Source organism: Silurus aristotelis, assembly GCF_946808225.1.
Source record: "Silurus aristotelis genome assembly, chromosome: 10".
In the NCBI taxonomy this organism is placed as follows: Eukaryota; Metazoa; Chordata; class Actinopteri; order Siluriformes; family Siluridae; genus Silurus; species Silurus aristotelis.
Window position 1 is genome coordinate 5,383,999 of NC_139583.1, and position 20,977 is coordinate 5,404,975.

The window sequence follows — 20,977 nt, forward strand, 5'->3', positions numbered from 1 at the left end:
TCATTCACTCACATGTACTCTGTCTTACTCCTACTGACTTTCATTCCCCATCTTTCCAGCGTGTACCTCCACCTCTCCAGACTCTTCTCCACCTGCTCACTACTCTCACCACAAATCACAATATCATCCACAAACATCATAGTCCAGGGAGACTCCTGTCTGACCTCGTCCATCAACCTGTGGTGCAAATTTTTTATATGTACTGTATAATCTCTATATACTATTTTCAGCCTGGAGATCTTTATATCTATATATATCAATAGTTTTTCTCTGATTAGTTTTATTAGACCTAAGAACCAAGCACAACTTGATAATAAGTGAATTCTGGCATAACAAAATCACTAAACCAGAATAAATTCTAGAAAATTATAAAAATTATTATACGTCTAAAACAGGTATAAATTAACGTGTGCTATACAGTGGCATAGCATGTAATAAAGTGTGTTGTTTATATAAAGTTTATTATCATCATGCAGTAAAAGGGAATCACAAAACATTTCCAAATGTTAAAAAAGGTGTGTCTAAAACACAAAGGCCGAAGATGCTTGTATAAAAAATAAAAATAAAAAAAAAGCAGGCAAGACAAGACCAGATTATGTACAAGACTCACAGAATTAGAGCAATGATTAATGTACAGATATTCTTATGGCTGTTGGGATGGCTTTTTCTCACACAGAGTTTGGCAGTGCTGTAACAGGACAGAGACATAGTACATCACATAGAGGTGGATTTATGCTCATACTCTAAGAGCAACTCCAGCTAATTTTATATACACATGATTTCTGTTCGGTGTTTACATCATAAAGGCTTTCTGATAAAAAAAAATGTAGCACTCTGTGCATTAAACACTCTGAGCATTGAAAAAAAAAAAACATGGAGTCATTTCCTATGGGGGAAAACACAAAAAAAACACCTTAGCAAGTGGAAATATCTATAAAGTTGAATGTATCTATTATATATTATTATAAGGTTAAAATACACTACATTTAAGAGCATTAAACCTATTTCTGGATATTATTGTTCACAGCTTCTTTTTTTTTATTTTTACGGCATCACTTGGCCTCTTTCTGAAAATAAATGCCTAAAATATCTGAAATATGACATATCTTACGCTTGAAACGACTTTACTATGGCTTAAAACAGGTCTAACATTGGTCTTATACATAGTTTTTTGTAATATTAGAATAGGAAATAGTTGTGACTGTTATATAACCAGGGTTTAGAAGGTGTTTCAACACATGTTGTGACAGGAAAAATAAAGGCAAGTAGTGATGCACTTTGGAGACTATGCGACAGACATATAGATTTGCAGAAATGAATTCAACAGTTAAATCCATGCTAATGTGAGTTTCAGAATAATAAAAAATCTATTTTAGGAGATTTGATATTATGAAAAGCATATGGCTTGTCAAGGCATCACAATTACATTCATTAATAAAAGCAAATTATGAGAGATCACATTCTGAAATAACTTAACGTAGTGTCACTTGGTACAAGGTTGAACAGTATAAAAAAAGAAATGATAGGGGAAGTAAAGCAGATGAGTAAAATATGATCTATTGCCAAATTCATATAAATTCCATGAAGGTCTTCAGCAAAATCAAAGGTCATTGACATCAAGAAAAACATTTCTCAGTAAAAACGTTTCCAATAAGGTGCAATGTGGTATCTATGGGTGTTATGGCTGTCTTGTGATTAGTGATCCTCATTCATTTGTATTCAGTTCTGTAAAGCTTATTCTATGAACACTAAATGCCAGGATGTTTAAGAAGGGAGAAGAACACTGGAAAATCCATAGAAAATGCATTCAGACATGATGTGCTGGCCAAAATAGCTCCAGCTGTACCGTAACACAGATGACAGGATTAAATATCAGGTATATCCGCAAATCTGATATATTATAGTTTGGTCATTGTCACTAAAAGCAAAAGGAAAAGGTTTGAAGTGTGTTGAGAACAGTACTAATGTCTCCCATTCCAGAGGTCCAAAGGAATAGTTTGTGTGTTGGCAAAACTCCATATTTATCCAGCTTTATAAGTTGTACAGAGGATTCCATGACATTCAATTAGGTCAGAATTTGGACATACGCCGATCAGGAATAACATTATGACATTTCCATGATGAGCGGTGAAGTGAATAACACTGATAATCTCTTTATCATGGCACCTGTTAGTGGGATTTATAAGCCAGCAAATTAACAATTTGTCCTCAAGTTGACGTGTTAGAAGCAGGAAAAATGGGCAAAAACAAGGATTTATGCGAGTCTGACGAGTGACAAAGTGTGACATCTAGACGACTGGGTCAGAGCATCTCCAAAACTGCAGCTCTTCTTGGATGTTCCCGGTCTGCAGTCATCTATTAAAAGTGGTCCATGGAAGGAACAGTGGTGAACCGGCGACAGGGTCGTGGGCGGTCAAGGCCCATCAATGCACGTGGGGAGCGAAGGCTCCTGTAGCTCAAACTGCTGAAGAAGTTCATGTTGTTAATGATCGATGGGTCACGACTGTTTTGGCAGCAAAAGAGGGACCAACACAATATTAGGCATGTGGTAATAATGTTATGCCTGGTTGGTGTATAATAAATTAAGTTTTTGGTTGATGGATTCCACTTTCTAACACCATAAAACCATCAAACACTGGAATCACAGCATATAATAAGTTAATCTCAAATGCATTTTTAAAGACTAGACAGTGGTCATGACCTTTAGCGAGCCTGAACGGAAACGTAGGATCTTCTTCTTTAGTGCATGTGAGGCTTTGATCCTGACCATAGCAGTAGCTGCATTCTGGGAGAAAGAAGGCACACCTGGGGGCACTTGCTGAGGCCAGACAAGGCCCCCACTTTCATCTGAGTCACTTGAACTTGAGCTGGACCCTGGGGAGCATGTTTCACTCAAACTGGAGTCAGATCCATGTCCTTGAGTTCCTCTAGCATTCGTCCCATTTTCAATGCGGTGGTCCTTCTCAGGGTACTTAATAAATGAACGTGGGCTGATTTGACGTGGTAGGTTGAATTGTTCTTCAGCTCTAAACAATGCTGGATTCTCTTTCTGTCTGAGGTCTGCTGTGGAGCTCCAGAGTCTCTGATTGTACATATAATCTTCATTGATACAGTGCATATCCATATCACACCCCAGTGTGTGATATCTATAATCTGGTTTGGTGGTAAAACCTTGGGATTGGAAGCTGTCTTCTGATAGAAACTGGCTGGTTGCCCTTTCATGCCTCTGCCCAACTGATGACCAGCTTTCCTCCTGATATATTCTGGTTGAGGGCAGTCGATGTGCCAGCTCCAGAGATGGAAGTTCCCAGTCTTGTTTGGGAGCTTCAGAAGGTAAAGGTGAAGAAATACATGGATGATGATGATGATGATGCTGATCAAGATCAGTAATGACAGTGGATGACTCTATAGAGGAACATGGATCTTTACAAGCCTGTGTGAATTCGTTATCCTCATTTCCCAGATAGCACCTGTCTTGCAATGTAACTTCATCATTAAAGAATTCCAATTGCTGCCATTCTGCACTTTCAGGTTGTTCACAGTAGTTGTGAGGATAAGCATATAGTTCTTGCCAAAAATCAGGACTAGAACCGAGGACCTCTGTAGCGGTGGAAGTTTGGTTGATGCAATAGCGCTGTAGAAGATCCAAAATATAAGTCTCTACTCGCATTGCGAGCTGGTGGTCTTCTTCTGTGGGGCCTTCATCCACCTCCACAATAGGACCTTGAGCTTCACAATAGGCTCCAATAGAACTACCATCCTCATTTAAATTCATAACGGTACCCATCTCTGGTTCATTGACCTGACACGAAGCTTCGTTTTCATCATCCTCAGCATCCTCAATTCCTTCTGCAATGCCCTCTAACGGGGGGTAGGGGGCAGAGTATGACCGGGGCAGAAAAGAACGCAAGGGCCGTGCCCTCTGACCTTCCCAGTCCAGCATGTGAGCATCTTCTAGAAAAAAGAGCAAGCAAGTAATTCAGTATCACTAAACAGAAGAAATATTGTTGATATATTGGTACATACTGCAATTTTAATATGCCTTTTTAAGGTATTAGATTTTTTTCTAAGTGATACTGTTAGGAAACTAGTTTACAGTTTTGTGACCAAAATTATTTACACTTGTCAGATCTTATGAATGTTGTGATCCATCAAATACTTTTGTAGAAGTTTAATTTCGAAGCTGTCTGTGGTATGATGGAAACAAACGAATGATAAATCCAGCAGATCTACTAAACTTCTCAGTATCTGCATCTGAATACCACAGAGTAATATGGAGTTCTACATGTTATGTAAGAGATGTTGACAAATTTTCTATTTCTATGACAATATTGCCAGCTGCAGGGCAAATTATGAGTTCATTCTTATAGGAAAAGTTTATGTTAGAAAATATTTATATATTATTAGTAGACGGAGTCTCCGGTGTTAACAGTGTTTTTCCAAGAGACAAAAAATGTAAAATGCTGGTGAGATGGTGGCAGTTTGCAGACGCCAACAAAACGTCTAAATGGATAAAAGAAATTATGCCATTATTTGAATTAATAATATATTATATAAATATAATAATAGTATTAATATCAACTGATTGTGCTAGGATTGATAATTAATTGTAACTGTTCAAGTAATAAAAGAATAAACAAATAACACTTCATGGCATGCTACCCCATCTTATAATCAGTTATTTTCTAATAGTAGCACACCCAGGACTAATTTATTCTTCAAATAAGCATTATCAAAGAGTCCTAAACATACACTACATGGACAAAAGTATCGTGACACCTGATTCTTTTCCATCGATACGTGATTCGTCCCCAAGCTATAACCACAAAGTTGAAGACACACAGTTGTATACATTGTACGTTAATGACCCTGTGTAAAAATCCAGCTTTATAATTTGTTTGGACTGAAACATCTTGTGTGTCCTGCTCTGACCTTACCCTTACTTAAAACCTTTGGGATGAAGGTGAAGAATGATGACTGCACCCTGGGTCTCCTCACATCACCTACATCAGTAGCTGACTTTAATACTGGCATTGTGGCTGAATGAGTCTCACACAAATCTCCACAAGTACACTCTAAAATCTAGTGGAACATCTGCCCATAAGTGTGAAGGGTATTATAACGCTAAATAGGGACTACCTGGGATTAGGATGTTCAAACACAATCTTATAGTCAGGTGTCTACAAACATTTGTCCTTGTAGTGTACAGTAAGTGTTGGAGTATAGGTTAGTATAAGTTTGTATTTTTTACATTCGAGGAATAAACAGATTATAAAGAATAGATGAATGATTATCTGGAGTACAGACTGACCCACTGATCTGCCTCTGTGGTTGTAGAAAGAAAGACTGGGAAAAGATCTTGAGTGTCTTATAGATGACTGACTCTCACTCTGCTCATAACCTGCAGACACACACAACCATCCATACAATGCCATAAATTATTACACAATGCAGAATGACAGTAAAATCAATGTAGGTACAGTATATCGTGTAGATTTTCGGTGAAACGTTGTGACCATGTTCACACGAGGCATGTTTTCCTATCTGTCCTTTATGCAGTCTATAATCAAATAGTTTTTATGGTTTTTTTTAATCATCTGACAAGGAAATGTGTACCTTGAAAAAGCAAGTAATGCATGATGTAAGCTCTGAGTGAAAAAGGAAAACAACAGTCTTTGAAAGAATTTAATATCCACTGCTGAGCACAAAGGAGCCTATTGGGGCTGCAAATAATATGTTTCTAGCAGTAGCAAGGTCTTCTCTGCTGGCCTAAACTGACTGATCAGAATCAGTGAACTTTTAAATAGATTTTATTTCCCCACGGATATGTATTCAATTATTACCAATAATCTCTTCATTTCATTGCGTTTCTTCTTCTTCTTCGGAGGTCTAGGTGTGAACTGCATGGATCACCTCTGGCATCTATTTAGCTTTGTATTATATGTATATGAGTGTGCTATTGAATTCTATTGTATATTTATTCGGGAGGTTTTCTTTTCTTTAACAGGAGCTCAGACAGTTTTTCTGGATGTAAAGTAAATTGCACATTCAAAATTACTGATATAATCATCATTTACACAATATCTTTGGGGAAATAAGAAAGTGGTATATCATTAGGTAAAGCAGAAGGTCAATAGTTGAAGCCCTGGTATTACCGACCTGCCACTCTTGTGCAAGGCCCTTAACCCTCTGTGCTTTAGGGGCACTGTATCATGGCTGCCCCAGCTTCCAAATATTATTCTTTTTTTATTCCACTTTCTATGTATTTTCCACTGCTTATCCACTAAACATTTTTTTGCACCATCCAACTCATATTTGCACTACTGTATATTCCACCCATATTTATACTGTATATACTGCAACATACATACATTCATATTTGTACATAAATATATCATTCCATTGAGTATATTATCTTCTAACATGTCTATCTATGGATAATCTTTGCACAGTATGTATATGTATATATGGACCTTGTAGCCTATTTATCGTATTGTTATTTATTGTAAACAGGTCACTTATGCACTTCTGGTTAGACGCTGATTGCACAATGACAATAAAGTTGAATCTAATCTAATCTAATCTAATCTGATCTAATCTAACATCACAGGGATATGCAGGGAATTTCTCTGTGCTGTAAAGTACATGTGACAAGTATAAGCTACCACCTCTATAGTAAGAACTTGTTTACAGCCATGATATGGCAAATAATCCACAAATTCTAAAACCTATAGAAAATGGCTGAAAATATTTTTCTGAAGAATATATGCATTTAGGATTTATGTACAAAAGTCTTTGACACCACAAGATTGGTATGTGCTTTTTGAACATCCCATTCCACATTTAGTCCCCATTTGCTGTTATGATAACCTCCACTCTTCTGGGAAGATGTTCTTCTTCATCCAATTCATCCCAAAGGTGTTCAATAGGATTGAGGTCTATAGAAGGAGATCTTCCACTCCAAACCATGTAAAGCATATCTTCATTAAACTGGCTTTGTGTACAGGGGCATTGTCATTCTGGAACAGGTTTGGGTCTCCTAGTTTATATGAAGGGAAATTGTAATGTTACAACAATTGTATGCTTCCTATATTGTGGTAGAAGATTAAGGATGAACCACACAAAGCTGGAAGTCAAGTGTCCCAAAACTTTTGTCCATATAGTTGTTCTTTGAGTATACAATCCATGATTCATATTCATGCCTCTGGAGGGAGTACCTGAGCTTGACACATTGTCCAGGTTGTCCGCTGGGTTGGAGTTCATTGTCATCTCGCTGAGCTGCTGCTGTAGGACCGACATCACACCACCGGGGGCATCTGCCAGCTGCTTCTGTGATACACATTATCACAAAGGCCAGGGTTTGCAATCTTATTTCAACTGTTTCATTTACGTTAATATGATTTACTAAAATACACAATACAGCAGATTTTGTGTAAAAAAAAACATAGAGGCACTGTGCATTTTCTGTATATTTTACATGTGCACGCATATACATATTTAACAAATCTATCACACACTCTGTTTCACGCCTGACCTGATTATACACCTAATTAGTATTCAATTAGCGAAAGCTTTCAGAGGGAAATCCATAGTGAGGGTCTTTGGGAGACAGTAGATCAAATGTTGCTATGCAACCCCAATAAAGCAATACATAATTTATTAACCTTCAATAAAAAACTGAATAATTAGTGGAGATCATTTGATTGGAATTTAACACTATATTTAAAGTGTGAATGGTGCATGCTGTTCCACAGCAAAGTGTATCTGTAATTTAAACACAAACAAAACCAGAAACAATGACAATGATTAATGTGTGTGTGTGTGTGTGTGTGTGTGTGTGTGTGTGTGTGTGTGTGTGTGTGGGTGGGAGTGACCGTATGGTCATGCACACATGTAAAGTTTGTTATCTAAGCCATTTCCAAGAACAATAAAATCTTTTTTTATTTTTATGCTTACACTATTATTTAGATTAGATTACATTAGATTCCATCTATTCTATCCAATTTACACATTACTTGTGTAAGGTGATTAAGAGTGGTGTAATGTGTTTTGTGATTGACTGGTATAATATGAGTAAGAATGGTGTAATGTAAATGAGACTGGTGTAATGTGATAGAGACTGGTGTAATGTGATTGAGACTGGTGTAATGTGACTGAGACTGGTGTAATTTGATAGAGACTGGTGTAATGTGATTGAGACTGGTGTAATGTGATAGAGACTGGTGTAATGTGATAGAGACTGGTGTAATGTGATAGAGACTGGTGCAATGTGATAGCGATTGGTGTAATGTGATTGAGACTGGTGTAATGTGATAGAGACTGGTGTAATGTGATAGCGATTGGTGTAATGTGATTGAGATTGGTGTAATGTGATTGAGACTGGTGTAATGTGATTATGACTGGTGTACTGTGATTAAAACTGGTGTACTATGAGACTGGTGTAATGTGATTAAGACTGGTCTAATGTGATAGAGATTGGTGTAATGTGATTGAGACTGGTGCACTGTGATTGAGACTGGTGCACTGTGATTGAGACTGGTGCACTGTGAGTGAGACTGGTGCACTGTGATTGAGACTGGTGTAATGTGATTGAGACTGGTGCACTGTGATTGAGACTGGTCTAATGTGATAGAGATTGGTGTAATGTGATTGAGACTGGTGCACTGTGATTGAGACTGGTGCACTGTGATTGAGACTGGTGTAAAGTGATTGAGACTGGTGCACTGTGATTGAGACTGGTGTAATGTGATTGAGACTGGTGTAATGTGATAGAGATTGGTGCACTGGGATTAAGACTGGTGTAAATTGATTGAGACTGGTGTAATGTGATAGAGACTGGTGCACTGTGATTGGGACTGGTGTAATGTGATTATGACTGGTGTAATGTTATAGAGACTGGTGTACTGTGATTGAGACTGGTGCACTATGAGACTGGTATAATGTGATGGAAACTGGTATACTGGTAAACTGGTGTACTATAAAACTGGTGTAATGTGATAGAGACTGGTGTACTGTGATAGAGACTGGTGTAATGTGATAGAGACTGGTGTAATGTGATAGAGACTGGTGTACTGTGATTGAGACTGGTGTACTGTGATTGAGACTGGTGTAATGTGATAGAGACTGGTGTACTGTGATTGAGACTGGTGTACTGTGATTGAGACTGGTGTAATGTGATAGAGACTGGTGTACTGTGATTGAGACTGGTGTACTATGAGACTGGTGTAATGAGATTAAGACTGGTGGAATGTGCTGTATCTCGCAGGTTTATTCTTAAGACACTTTTTTAATTTCAAAGAAACTCTCTACTCCTATCTAAATGACAGTAAACAGAAAAACAGGCCATGCAAAAATGACAAATGACATACAAATCTACAGCCTACAAATTGATTTGCTCCGTAAGCGTTCTATCTCTTTATATTCACATCCTCTCTTTTAATTCTTATTGTCAAAAACACAGATAGTCATGTGCCTTGCTGTTTAGTTCAAATTCAGCAATGTCCATAATGAGACATGACCATGACTTTATCGACAATGATTGCAACCATGGCGACGTGTTTATGTGACATGTGACTAAAAAAAGAACACAAAGAGAAAGAGACCAGGGAATGAAAAGCAAGTGAGAACAGGTCTCTGTGTTTTAATGATTCGCTTTCGCCAGGCTTGCATCTGTCAGTCGATCTGTTAAATGAAGACTTGTGATCATGCTGCAATCACCAGCAAACAGCCTGCAGCTCAGAGACCCTCTGCTCCTTTGGAGACCCGTTAGGATCCATACATATTCTTCATAAGCTGAGCTGTACAAGAGCTGCATCTGCATTTGTTGAGATGTACATCATTGAAATTTGCCAACACACACAAAAACACACACATTTGTTCAAATTAAAAGACCTACACAAGAGCTGAACATGCATGTGCTGGGAGTTGTGTGTTTGTTCAAATGTTCATCACTGTATCTTACCAACATACACACACACACACACACACACACACACACACACAATGTATCCACACTGAAAACCATGTTTTCTCAGATGATTATATAATAAGCAGTACTGTGTGTACTCCTACAGCCTCAAACTCTTCTCTACCTGCATTCATTTATTTATATCCTGGTGGTGAATCTGTAATTACAGCTTTAAGCTACTGATCAGAGGCTCAAAAACTGGAACTGGCAACATCTTAAGACACTGAGGCTCTACACAACTTTCATCTACTCACCTAGACTATTAGCTGTTTGGAGTTGACTTAGTGACTTAATGTGAAATGTAAGTTTCTGACTCAGCCCTATACGCCACCCCATGGCTCAGTGGGTACTGTGCTAATGAGCTCATTTGACTAATTACACAGTATTACATGATGATGCAGTGCTTTCGGTGGTGTACTGCATCTCAGTTGTTGTTACATGCCTTGTCGTAAATTGTCTGGGAAACGAGCAAGTGGCTGACAAAGTGTAGAAAGTCATACATGGATAAACTGAAAACCCAAACCTATTCCAGCATGAGTACACCCTTGTGCACAAAACCAGCTCCATGAAGATATGATTAACATGGTTTGGAGTGGAAGATCTCCTTCTTTAGAGCATTACCTCAACATTACTGAACACCGTTGAGATGAATGTGAATGCTGACTGCACCCCTCACATCACCTACATCACTATCTGACTTTAGTATCACCCCTGTCACCGAATGAGCACCAATCTATACAAACATGTTATCTCTCTCCAGGGTTGGGCAAAGATACATTAAAATGTATTTTAAAACAAAATAACAAATACATTACCTTTAAGTTAAACTTTATCAAAAATAAACTTCAAATTACAGCAGCCACAGCAGGCATAAAAATAAACTACTGTATTTTTGTATTTTTTACATGAAATTTCTTTGCAAACCTTCCATTAAATGGCTCATTTGATCTGTTTGATTGATTCTCTTTTGCAGAACCTCTCAAGCTCCATAAGGTTGGATGGGAAGTGTCAGTGCACAGCCATTTTCTGATCTCTCCAGAGATGTTAAATCAGGTTCAAGTCTGGGCCCTTCTGGTCCACTCAAGGACATTCACAGAGTCCCTGTAGTCACTCCTTTGTTATCTAAGTGCTCTGGGTTGTTGTCCTGTTGGAAGATGAACCGTCCTCTCAGCCCGAGGTCCAGAGCCCTCTGGAGCAGGTTTTCATCAAGGACGTCTCTGTACATTGCTGCATTCATCTTTCCCTCAATCCTGTTTAGTCTCCCAGTTCCTGCCGCTAAAAAACATCCCCACAGCATGATGCTGCCACCACCACTACACTGTAGGGATGGTATTGGCCAGGTGATGAGCGGTGCCTGGTTTCCTCCAGACATGACGCTTGACATTCAGGCCAAAGAGTTCAATATTTAATTCATCAGACCAGAGAATTTTGTTTCTCAGGGTCCTTCAAGTGTCGTTTACTTAGTGCTCTGACATGCACTGATATCTGTGGGAGATCAGGTGTGTGCCTTTCCAAATCACGTCCAATCAAAGTAATTTACCACAGGTGGACTCCAATCAAGCTGTAGAAACATCTCACGGATGATAATTGTAAACAGGATACACCTGAGCTCAATTTTGAATGTCATGGTAAAGGCTGTGAATAATTATGTACGCTATGTTTTTTTTTTTTTTTTTTATAAATTTGCAAAGATTTCAAACAAACTTCTTTCACGTTGTCATTATAGGGTATTGTTTATAGAATTCTGAGGAAAATAATTGATTTGATCCATTTTGGAATAAGGCTGTAACATAAAATGTGGAAAAAGTGAAGCACTGGGAATACTTTCCGGATGTACTGTATTCCTGTGATCTTCCAGATGAAGGTTTGATTTAAAGTAACCAACAGTTTAATGTTGAACAGTTTGTGAATGAATCATAATTGTACACTTATTTAGTTACTTGGTGTTTGGAAATGAAGGGCGACTTTACATCAGCAACACTGAGTCAATTCCAAACGTCATTCATAAGAAGACGACTGATAGCACCTGCATGTTTCTCACTAATTGATCATTTTATTGTGAATCATAAATATTATAATATATTATGTGTCAGCAGTCATATAATATATTATATTATTTATGATTAACAATCCAATGATTAATTAGTGAGAAACATCATAATATATTATGTGTCAGCAGTCATTCATGCAGTGGTGTGCATGCTGAACAGCTACTTCAATTAGGGTACAATATTCGGCAAGCAAATATTTATTTATCAGTCAATGGACGCATATTTAAAAGCTGGCAGACTGCACTTTTCTTTCTTTCACCACCTTCTTCTACATGGACCAATTTTCTGTTCTGATCTCAACAAGTCTGAGCGAAACACTGAGTAGGCACCAATCAGAGGCCGCATTTTTATGATGTCATCATATACTTTTCTTACAAAGTATTTTACAGTATTTTATATTTAAAATATAGGTTTCATAAATACTGCCCATCCCTAACTTTGTAGGCGTGCGCGCGTGCGTGTGTGTGTCTGTAGCGCGTGCCTCTGACGACCTATTTTGAGTGACGTGGGGAGCAGTGCTGGCTCAGGATCAAAGGGCTCGTGACTCCGAGGCGCGCGCCGTCCCCTGAGAGGAAAAGCGAGAGAGAGAGAGAGAGAGAGAGAGAGAGAGAGAGAGAGAGAGCCTGCGCGAGCGCAGCTCATTAGTATTCCACTCCACGCGCCTTTTGTTCAATCCGCCTGTGGGCAGTGGGCAGTGGGCGTGGCCTCGTGGGATGATGGGGGCGGTTTATTTTTTAATTGCATGATCTTATTAATTAATTTGTGTCAGAGAGCCTGCGTGTTGTGGTGAAGTGTTTTGCGACTGACGTCAGTGCTGCACGTGCTGTAGGGAAGCGTGGCGTGTTTATTTACATGCAATTTATTTGCTAATGATTTTGGACATGTTTTTTGTAGGGTTTTTTTGTGCTGCTGTTTGCATACAGCTGGGGTTTTTGCAAATCTCTCTCGCGCGCAGGTGCATAGTGCATATCTTTATAAAAATTGCAACGCAAAAGCGTGCAAGTGGGATCCCCCCCCGTTTATGGAATAATTCATGATTTGGGACTTACCTGGAATTGTGATGGAAGTTGTGATGGTCATGGGGAAGGGAACAATGGACTATTAAAACGGGTCCAAACTCCACCCCCATCCCGAAGACACATCAATTTCAGCTGTCAAATTGCCCCACACAATACAAAGAGCCCGAGGATGCGTTGTGCTTTAAAGTGTGATCCAGCCAGAAGAAGGTCAGCAGGTTTAGGTTCATACACTGTCCAAATGAAATGTATTTCTCGAAGAAGATTCAGCGCATCTCCGAAATGCGCACGCAGCCTTTACGCACGGGCGCAAATGTAGCCACATTACGCACCACGTGCACCTAAATTATCCCCTCATTATCCCTCGTGTTTACACAGTGATAAAGTGAGACATTGTGAATGAAAGCGGATGCAGGTGTTGTTGTTGTTCTTACCTGCTGCCATTTCCAGAAGCTCTCCTGTTTCTTCTTGGTGTTCCCTCCTTCCAGAACGCCCAGCACGAGCCTCTCCTGTCTCAGTCTGGCGGTCTCGAGCTCCCACAGGGTGGACACGATGTCCTCCAGGAGCCCCTTGCTGCTGTTTGGCATGTGAAGAGAAATTCCGCGGTGCATGAGAAGACCGGATCGCTTTTCCTCTCTAAAACAAAACTCTGGAAAATACCATTAACGCGTCATTTTCATCTCCATCCCCTTCTCACCCGAACCCTCACAGCGTCTTGTTTAGGTTCGGCTGCTTTCCCCTCACCTAGACTCGCTCTCAGCGCTTCTCCCACGCTTTTCATTCAGATGTTCAGGGATCTTCTGAATATTTATCTCAGGTCTCCTGCTATTGGTCGAGAGCTCCTGCTGCAGTCATGAATATGTACAGAAATTCAGCGCGACTGATTCCTATTGGCTAATCCTGAGGCGTTTCTGCATACAGCATCTATCTATCACTGTTTTACAAATAAGAGTAAATATAATAAAATACTAAATAATAAATTAAATTCATAAAGTAATTAAAATATTAATACATTCGCATAAAAAAAATGTAATACATGTTTTACATTGTTGATCTATTGATCAAAGACAGTGAGAAAGGATAAAAGACCCTAGATGAAGTAATACATATAAATATAAAATATTTATTTCAAATTGTTTGTGAGTTTTTATAAACTTATTCCAAAAAATGTATTTATTGTTAACTAGCTCCACCCCTAATTTCCACCACATTCCTGTTTTATATAAAAGAAAGGATAAAAAAAAAAAACAGGGTTTTACCTGTCATATATACTTAACAGCACAATGAAATTCTCTCTTTGCATATCTCAATACAATTCAATACAATTAATTATAATGCTCTATATTTCCTTTAAAGGTATAAACAGATTAATGTAATGAGTATTTTAATATGAGAGGTGGTAGCTCAGTGGTTAAGGCTTTGATCAGATGATCAGGGGTTCAAGCATCAGTATTGTCAAGATGCCATTCTTGGGGCCCTTGAGCAAGGCCCTTAGCCCTCTGTGCTCCAAGGGTGCTGTATCATGGATGACCCCATGGGATATGGGAAAAAGGATTTCACTTTGATGTAATGTGCATCTGCCCATTTATTCTTTAATGAACTACAACACTTCAATACAATTTTAACCCTTTCTTGTAGTTAATAAGGCAGAAGAATGCAGCCTGCCTTGTAAGAATGTTGTTATAGAAATTAAATATGTATTACAACTGAATTAATAATAATCCAGTGTCCTGAATTCGGCTCCCAGATCTTCTGTTGTAGAAAATTACCCAGCATAGAGAATCAGGAAGGCTGGATTGTTTGTGTGGTTTAGCATTTTTTTTTTTGCATTTTTTTAGCATTTTCTTCCCTCTTTTACATTAAATCAGCTCAGAGATGCCTCTATCACTATAACTGACAGAGAACAGGCTGTTTGCTTCTCCCACCCAAACTCCTGGCCACAAATAGTGTCATCATTCTATAAAGAAAAGTTTTCATGGTCTTTTAGAAGTTGTGGTAAACTTTAACGTGTCCCTTTTTACAGAGTTTTATAGAGCGACTTCAGTTGAGTATAAAAACCACCTGCACAGACATATCGTTTCATTTTTCCAGTGTTTTATTCAACCTTTGCCTAATTCACATAGATCAAAAAGCCACTCAGTCTCTATGAGGCAAAGTGTGTCGGGGTTCGAGAGGAGGTGTGCGCACAGCGCAGACTCGCTCTCTGTGTCAGTGTACACTGCAGATATACATATATATACAGTGCATTATATTATAAATCTATCCTTCTGTCCTAGAGATCAAAACTGCTCCAAAAACAAAGTGAAAAACGGAAAAGAAACATGTTCGTTAAAATCCAAATGTGCTGACCTTTGCTACGGGTTAAGTCATGTTGTGGTAAAAATCAAAGTTCAGAAATCTAGAACATGGACAAGAAAAAGAAACTGTAAGACTGATTTATGTGCAACTGTCCATCATACCACTATAGGACTATAGAGGAAGTAATGTTTGTGTGTTACATGGATACTCATCATCATCATCATCATCATCATCATCATCATCGTCTACGATCATTATTGTGCTGATTTACAAGAGACTGCATGTTTACACAATCCTGACTTTAACAAGTGATTTAACAACAGCAGCTGAAACTTAATCATTCAAGTCGTCCAGATCTAGATGACAACCTCGAAGTAGTTTTGGTCAAACACACCAGCAGGAGTAATCACAATAAACAAGAGACATTTAAATGACAAAAGGAATACAGTAACAGCGACTGCCAGGACATTTGTGGAAATAAAATCTCATAAATTATTGTCATTGAATGGTCCAGAAGAAAAAGAATGCAAAAAAAAAAAATAAATCATCTAGGAAATCTAATGTATGGAATGCACACACAAAAGAAAGGGTGAGGACCATGTTCAGAGTTGAGTTGTGAGAACACACAAAGAAAGGCTTAAATGGAAGAACTGAGCCAATTGTTATTTAGACCAGGAAGAAGTCAGTACTACTGTCTGAAACACTGATATAATCATAATCTGTCACATTGAAATTTATTCTGTAAATTCACAAATTCTAAAATGTTTAGGAAGTATAGAAACTATTGAAAAACAATAAAAAGAAATCTGGCAACCTCAGGGGCAGGAAGTACACCAGCTACTATAAATATGAATATATTATTGCATTTTGGACTTGACCAACTCCGGACATGGCCCTTAAAACACAAAACAAAATAATGTACAAAAAATAAAATAAAAAATAAAAATAAATAACTAAAATAAAGAAATAATTTGTATCTGCACTGACTAATTGTATTATTTTTAACCTGGAACAAGATATTTCCATACAGAAACATTATTAATAAATAAATCAGTGTAAACAGGCAGCAGGCAGTCAATTTGCAACACTCGTTTCTACCAATGTCTTAAACAGCATCTCGAACAGAGAAAACACAGCAATCTACAGCAGAGAAAATGTTCAAGCCACAAACTAATAAGAAAGTGGAAAAGCAAAGCAAAAGAAATGAATCGAATGACATCGGCACGAAGCACACTACTGGAGTAAAAACATTCTGGAAAGTTCAGTAACCGTGTACGTTTTGCAGTTGGAGTGATTCACACAAAGCACCTGATTTAGAAGAGACGATCTAGTCAATAAAAATTAAAGAAAAAAATGATCCTCTCGCACGTTAAATACTCTCCTCGGTAATGTACTCTCTCTCATCAACACACTCCTCTGCTTCGTGCTTTAAAACGATACATAAAGTGCTTTATCTTTTCTGTTCACATCGCACACACTTTCCTACGATGTGTTCCAATACTGTTTAAATAAACCCGTGACTCTCTGTTTGGATTCTGTAACACTTGCAGGACAGGAAGCAGATTTTATTTTAAGTGGAAGTAGAATGGAAGCCATTTTCTTTTCCACTTCTACAGCAATTTCCTTTGTGCAATGCTGAGTCAGAGTCGCCATTTGTCTCACCTAGAGTCTCTACAATGCTAATGAGATGGTTCGCTAGTTGTCCCAGAAAGACACGGAGGCCTGCTGTTTTCTTTTCTACTTCATTTAACAAACAAACAAAACGCATTAGCCAATTTCCAAAAGATTCATGGACTGAAATTGTTGTTTTATAAAAGGAAAAAAAGACAAATCTCTTGAGGGCTTGACTTTGACCTCCCGTTAGCTAGGGTGCTGACTAGCTAGGCTTGTAAAGAGGTCAACAATTGTCCAGAAAAAGAATACATCCCTTTTCTTTAACCCATCAGTATTTACCTAAATAAATAATCTGGGTAATAAACAAAGCATAAACTCTTTAATATTAAGAGTATGCAATATGGGAAGCCATTTGCTAACCAACAACTTTATTCCTAATCTCCTGAATGTTATCTACTGTTACTGTAGCAAGGGACACATTTCAATGCTTAAAAAAAAAATCACCTAATGCTTTTATAAATATGACTGTAGGGAAACGTAGTGATGTCCAGTCAAATAATTCACTTTCTAATATAGAAAAGTAAAAGTCAAAAGCATTTGTTGGAATATCTGTTACTTCCCACTTCTACTTCCGTCTCTATACACTGAGAAGTTGGCCATTTAAAACCTGCTTTGAATGAAGAAAATGTGTCCAAATTATTATGAATTTAATCCCTTCAGTCTATAATGACAGCCTTTGAGTTTCCCTCATTAAAAAAAAACCTTTACTTGGTCAAATAGTGTGATGGAAGAAGATAACTGACAGTATTGGAACACAACCGTACACTCACAACAGTGACAAAAGAAAACATGTCTGGTATAATTGTACACACCTATACATATGTTCATAATATATTTGGTTCAGGCGAAGCTATTTCCCTTCTCTGTCTCTTCAGTGCAAAATAAAAAATTTCCTTGACCAAATATATTTGACAAGAAAATAAAGGACATTCAGTGCTTTGAAAATTCATGTAGCATTCATCAGGCAGTGTTTTTACCTCAGGAGAACGGTGATCCAGACGTTTACCCTAAACAATGGGAAAACAACGTGCATGCTCCATGTGGGGGGATGGGGGCTGAGCCCGAGATGGAGGCTCTGCAAGTTTACTGCTCAATAACTGCTGGGCAAGAGAAAGGCAGCTTGGCTTTATACACCAGACATGAAGAAACACAACACGTAGGGTGGAATGGCCTGAAAGCTCACACTCGCGAGACACTTGTCCACTTGTACTAACGCACAGAAAACACGGGGGGAAAAACCCCCACAAAGACGTTACTTATTACAGTACACGTTTCTCACACTCCCTCGCACACGTCACAGACGTGTGCTGGTGCAACACTGAAGTAAACGCTATATAATAGATAAAAAAATTTTCATCCCGTCTAGATTTAGGTTTCTAACATAGATAAATTAAATATATATATTCTATTTTCAAATATACTATATATCTTATTTAGCCATAGCATTTTTTCAACATTTTTAAGAGATTGAATCACAGTTTAGTAACCAAACACTGTCATAAAAATACGGGTCTTCTTAGACGTCTGGCTGCAGTGTCCCATGTGACAAGTGAGAAGAAAATAAATAAAAAAACATATGGTATGTGTAGTTACTGTTATTAGCAAATTACCACCCTGAAGCCAATAAAAGCATGGTCTGTTATGTTTTATTCCTCTTATGCCATTATAGTCATTGGTAGCAAATGTTTGAATCAATTCCTATTTATGTATTAAACATCCGCAAAACTATTTATTTCCAGTTATCACATCTGTTATAGCAGCTATAAGTATGGTTTCTTCACTCGCACCTATTGTTTTCTCTTTATTGAAGTTTGACAAAAAAAGCTACCAGGTTACGGTAATGAGGAACCACAAAGATCTGAAATATTTCTTACGATATATCAATACATCATAATGTCTTTTAATCATTTATATTGTGTGACTGGCATATACGTAGCTATGTAAATTGTTGTTATAGAAACAATAACATTAAAAAGAGCACATTAGGATACAATCAAGCTTTGAATTTGAATTACTGTCAAAGCTGCAGGTATAGAAAACGAATACAAAATATTTAACCAATCAGAATCGAGATTTTTACAGCGCTGTGATATCACAAGCAAAAACACGGCCATTTATTTTTAACGTTGGGGCTCCGTTACATAATAAATGCAAGCCGAATAAATTAGCAGTAAAGTGACTGAATTTGCACGTCTGCACAAGAAGAGAGAGTCCCAGGTTTTACAGGGGCTGATGGGAGTGAGTGTACAGACTGAATTCTGCCACTGCACTGACCCAAAGTGCTGTCTTTGTGCTCTGTAATGTTTGTGATTCAGCTCACCACCAGCAGAAGTCTCGAAAACAGACAAAAAGCGCTCTTTTTAGGTTTAAAGGCACTTTACTACTTTGTTGTGGCTTCGGTAGTACTTTAAAATACCTCAATAACAGTCCAGATATTGACAAAAAAACAACAAAATATCAGTAACCAGTAACAAAGTAAACCTGTGGAGTTCCATAATGACTGTGTGTATTGTGGAAAAGGGACACTGCAGCCTTACAGTGAAATGACATGCCAGAGATTCTTCTGGTGACTAAAATGATCACATCACTTTTCTTCATTTAACAGAAAAGGGTTCACACCACTTCAATGATCGGAGGATTTCAAATAACACTATATAAAAAAAACTTTTTAGTCTCATTTTGCCTCCATTTCACTCTTGAATCCGCAGCTTTTGTAATCAGCATCACACTATCATTAAAAGAACGGCAGAGAAAAAGAGTGGAGATTGCAGAACTTCACATTCCCATGATTCCGGAGTTGTCATATTCCAGGTTTTGGCTCTCCGCGAACGTTGCCCCTCTCTTTCTCTGTGTTCTCTTTTCTTCCTATGTGTAACAGCAGTGCACAGACGGGTTCGGGCCTGTTTCGCTCTGGTACACACACTCGCACACAGATGTGGCTCGAGCTGCCCGGTGACACATGATGGCTCTGCAGGGGATGTGTCAGTGGTAATGAGTCCTTTTCTCGTCTGAATCTGAGCTATAGTCTCTAAAAGTTATACCTCTCTGCAGACTTAGTAAGGAGTCCTTCATCTGAGGGATCACACACACACACACACACACACACACACACACACACACACACACACACACACACACACACACACACACACACACACACACACAAGTAATTATTTCAACAGAATTCAAATATACATGTTTTGAGTACAGTACAATGACAAACAAATCTGATTTGGATATTTATATGCACGTCAGTAATCTGATAATAAAAAAAACTAAAACTACATGCTTCCCTACTCACTATTTACTATATATACACAGGATACAGTTTTTTTTTTCTTTCATAAAGGCAGGTTTGGGTCCGTACAGCGGAGTCCCTGGCTATCTTCAAGCGACGGTTGAAGACCTACCTCTTCCAGAAACACTTAAATTAGCACTTATCACTTTGCTTTGTAAAAAATAAAGAGTTATATTCAAATTTATATTAAGTTTGTAATCTAGCGTACTAGTGTAGATTTATTCATTGTTAGAGACTCAAAGCACTTTTGTACGTTGCTCTGGACAAGGGCGTCTGCTAAATGGCACAAATTTTTGGGCAGACAAATTAGAAGCCCATTAGACAAAAACCAGGCGATGTTTATTAATTATTCACCAGGGTTCGCTTTGCTGTGGATTAAATTGCTAATTTAGAAGATGAAACAAAACCAACCAGGTTCACCAAACGCAAACAAATGTAAAAACGTTCAGAGCTAGAGGTCGACAGATTCATCATTGAACTATATGCTATCAGCAAAAAATTCACACCGATAGTTTTTCCAGAGTGAATCTGTGCCTGGAGGGGCTGAGAAGGTTGTTTTGACACTTGAGACTGCACGCTGCAAGGAGAGCACATGGTACACGGAGAGCGCTATGTTATATTTATAAATTCGAATAAATAATTTATACTCATTCAGTTTACATAGTAATACTTA

The 20,977-nt window shown here is 38.1% G+C and overlaps 2 protein-coding genes across 18 annotated transcripts in view; both read right to left on the reverse strand.

Moving 5' to 3' along the window:
- Positions 1-444: 444 nt before the first annotated feature.
- dact3b (dishevelled-binding antagonist of beta-catenin 3b) lies at positions 445-13,868 on the reverse strand. 2 transcript variants are annotated; one of them, XM_083552413.1, is made up of 4 exons: positions 13,469-13,868; positions 7,218-7,329; positions 5,312-5,401; positions 445-3,954 (listed from the first exon to the last, which is right to left on the reverse strand). In XM_083552413.1, exons 1-4 carry the CDS (start codon positions 13,643-13,645, stop codon positions 2,684-2,686), a joined length of 1,650 nt encoding a protein of 549 aa, XP_083408539.1. In that variant the 5' UTR covers positions 13,646-13,868; the 3' UTR covers positions 445-2,683. The 2 variants fall into 2 exon arrangements, with proteins under 2 accessions (XP_083408539.1, XP_083408538.1); XM_083552412.1 differs by having other exon boundaries at positions 445-3,951; positions 13,469-13,794.
- Positions 13,869-15,108: 1,240 nt separating this feature from the next.
- gramd1bb (GRAM domain containing 1Bb) overlaps positions 15,109-20,977 on the reverse strand; it is a 149,804-nt gene continuing 143,935 nt past the window's right edge. For all 16 annotated transcript variants that reach the window (XM_083552274.1, XM_083552264.1, XM_083552279.1 and 13 more), the window contains one exon: positions 15,109-20,078. In XM_083552274.1, coding sequence (XP_083408400.1) covers positions 19,989-20,078 — 90 coding nt within the window. In that variant the 3' untranslated portion in view covers positions 15,109-19,988. The remainder of the gene's footprint in view (positions 20,079-20,977) is intronic.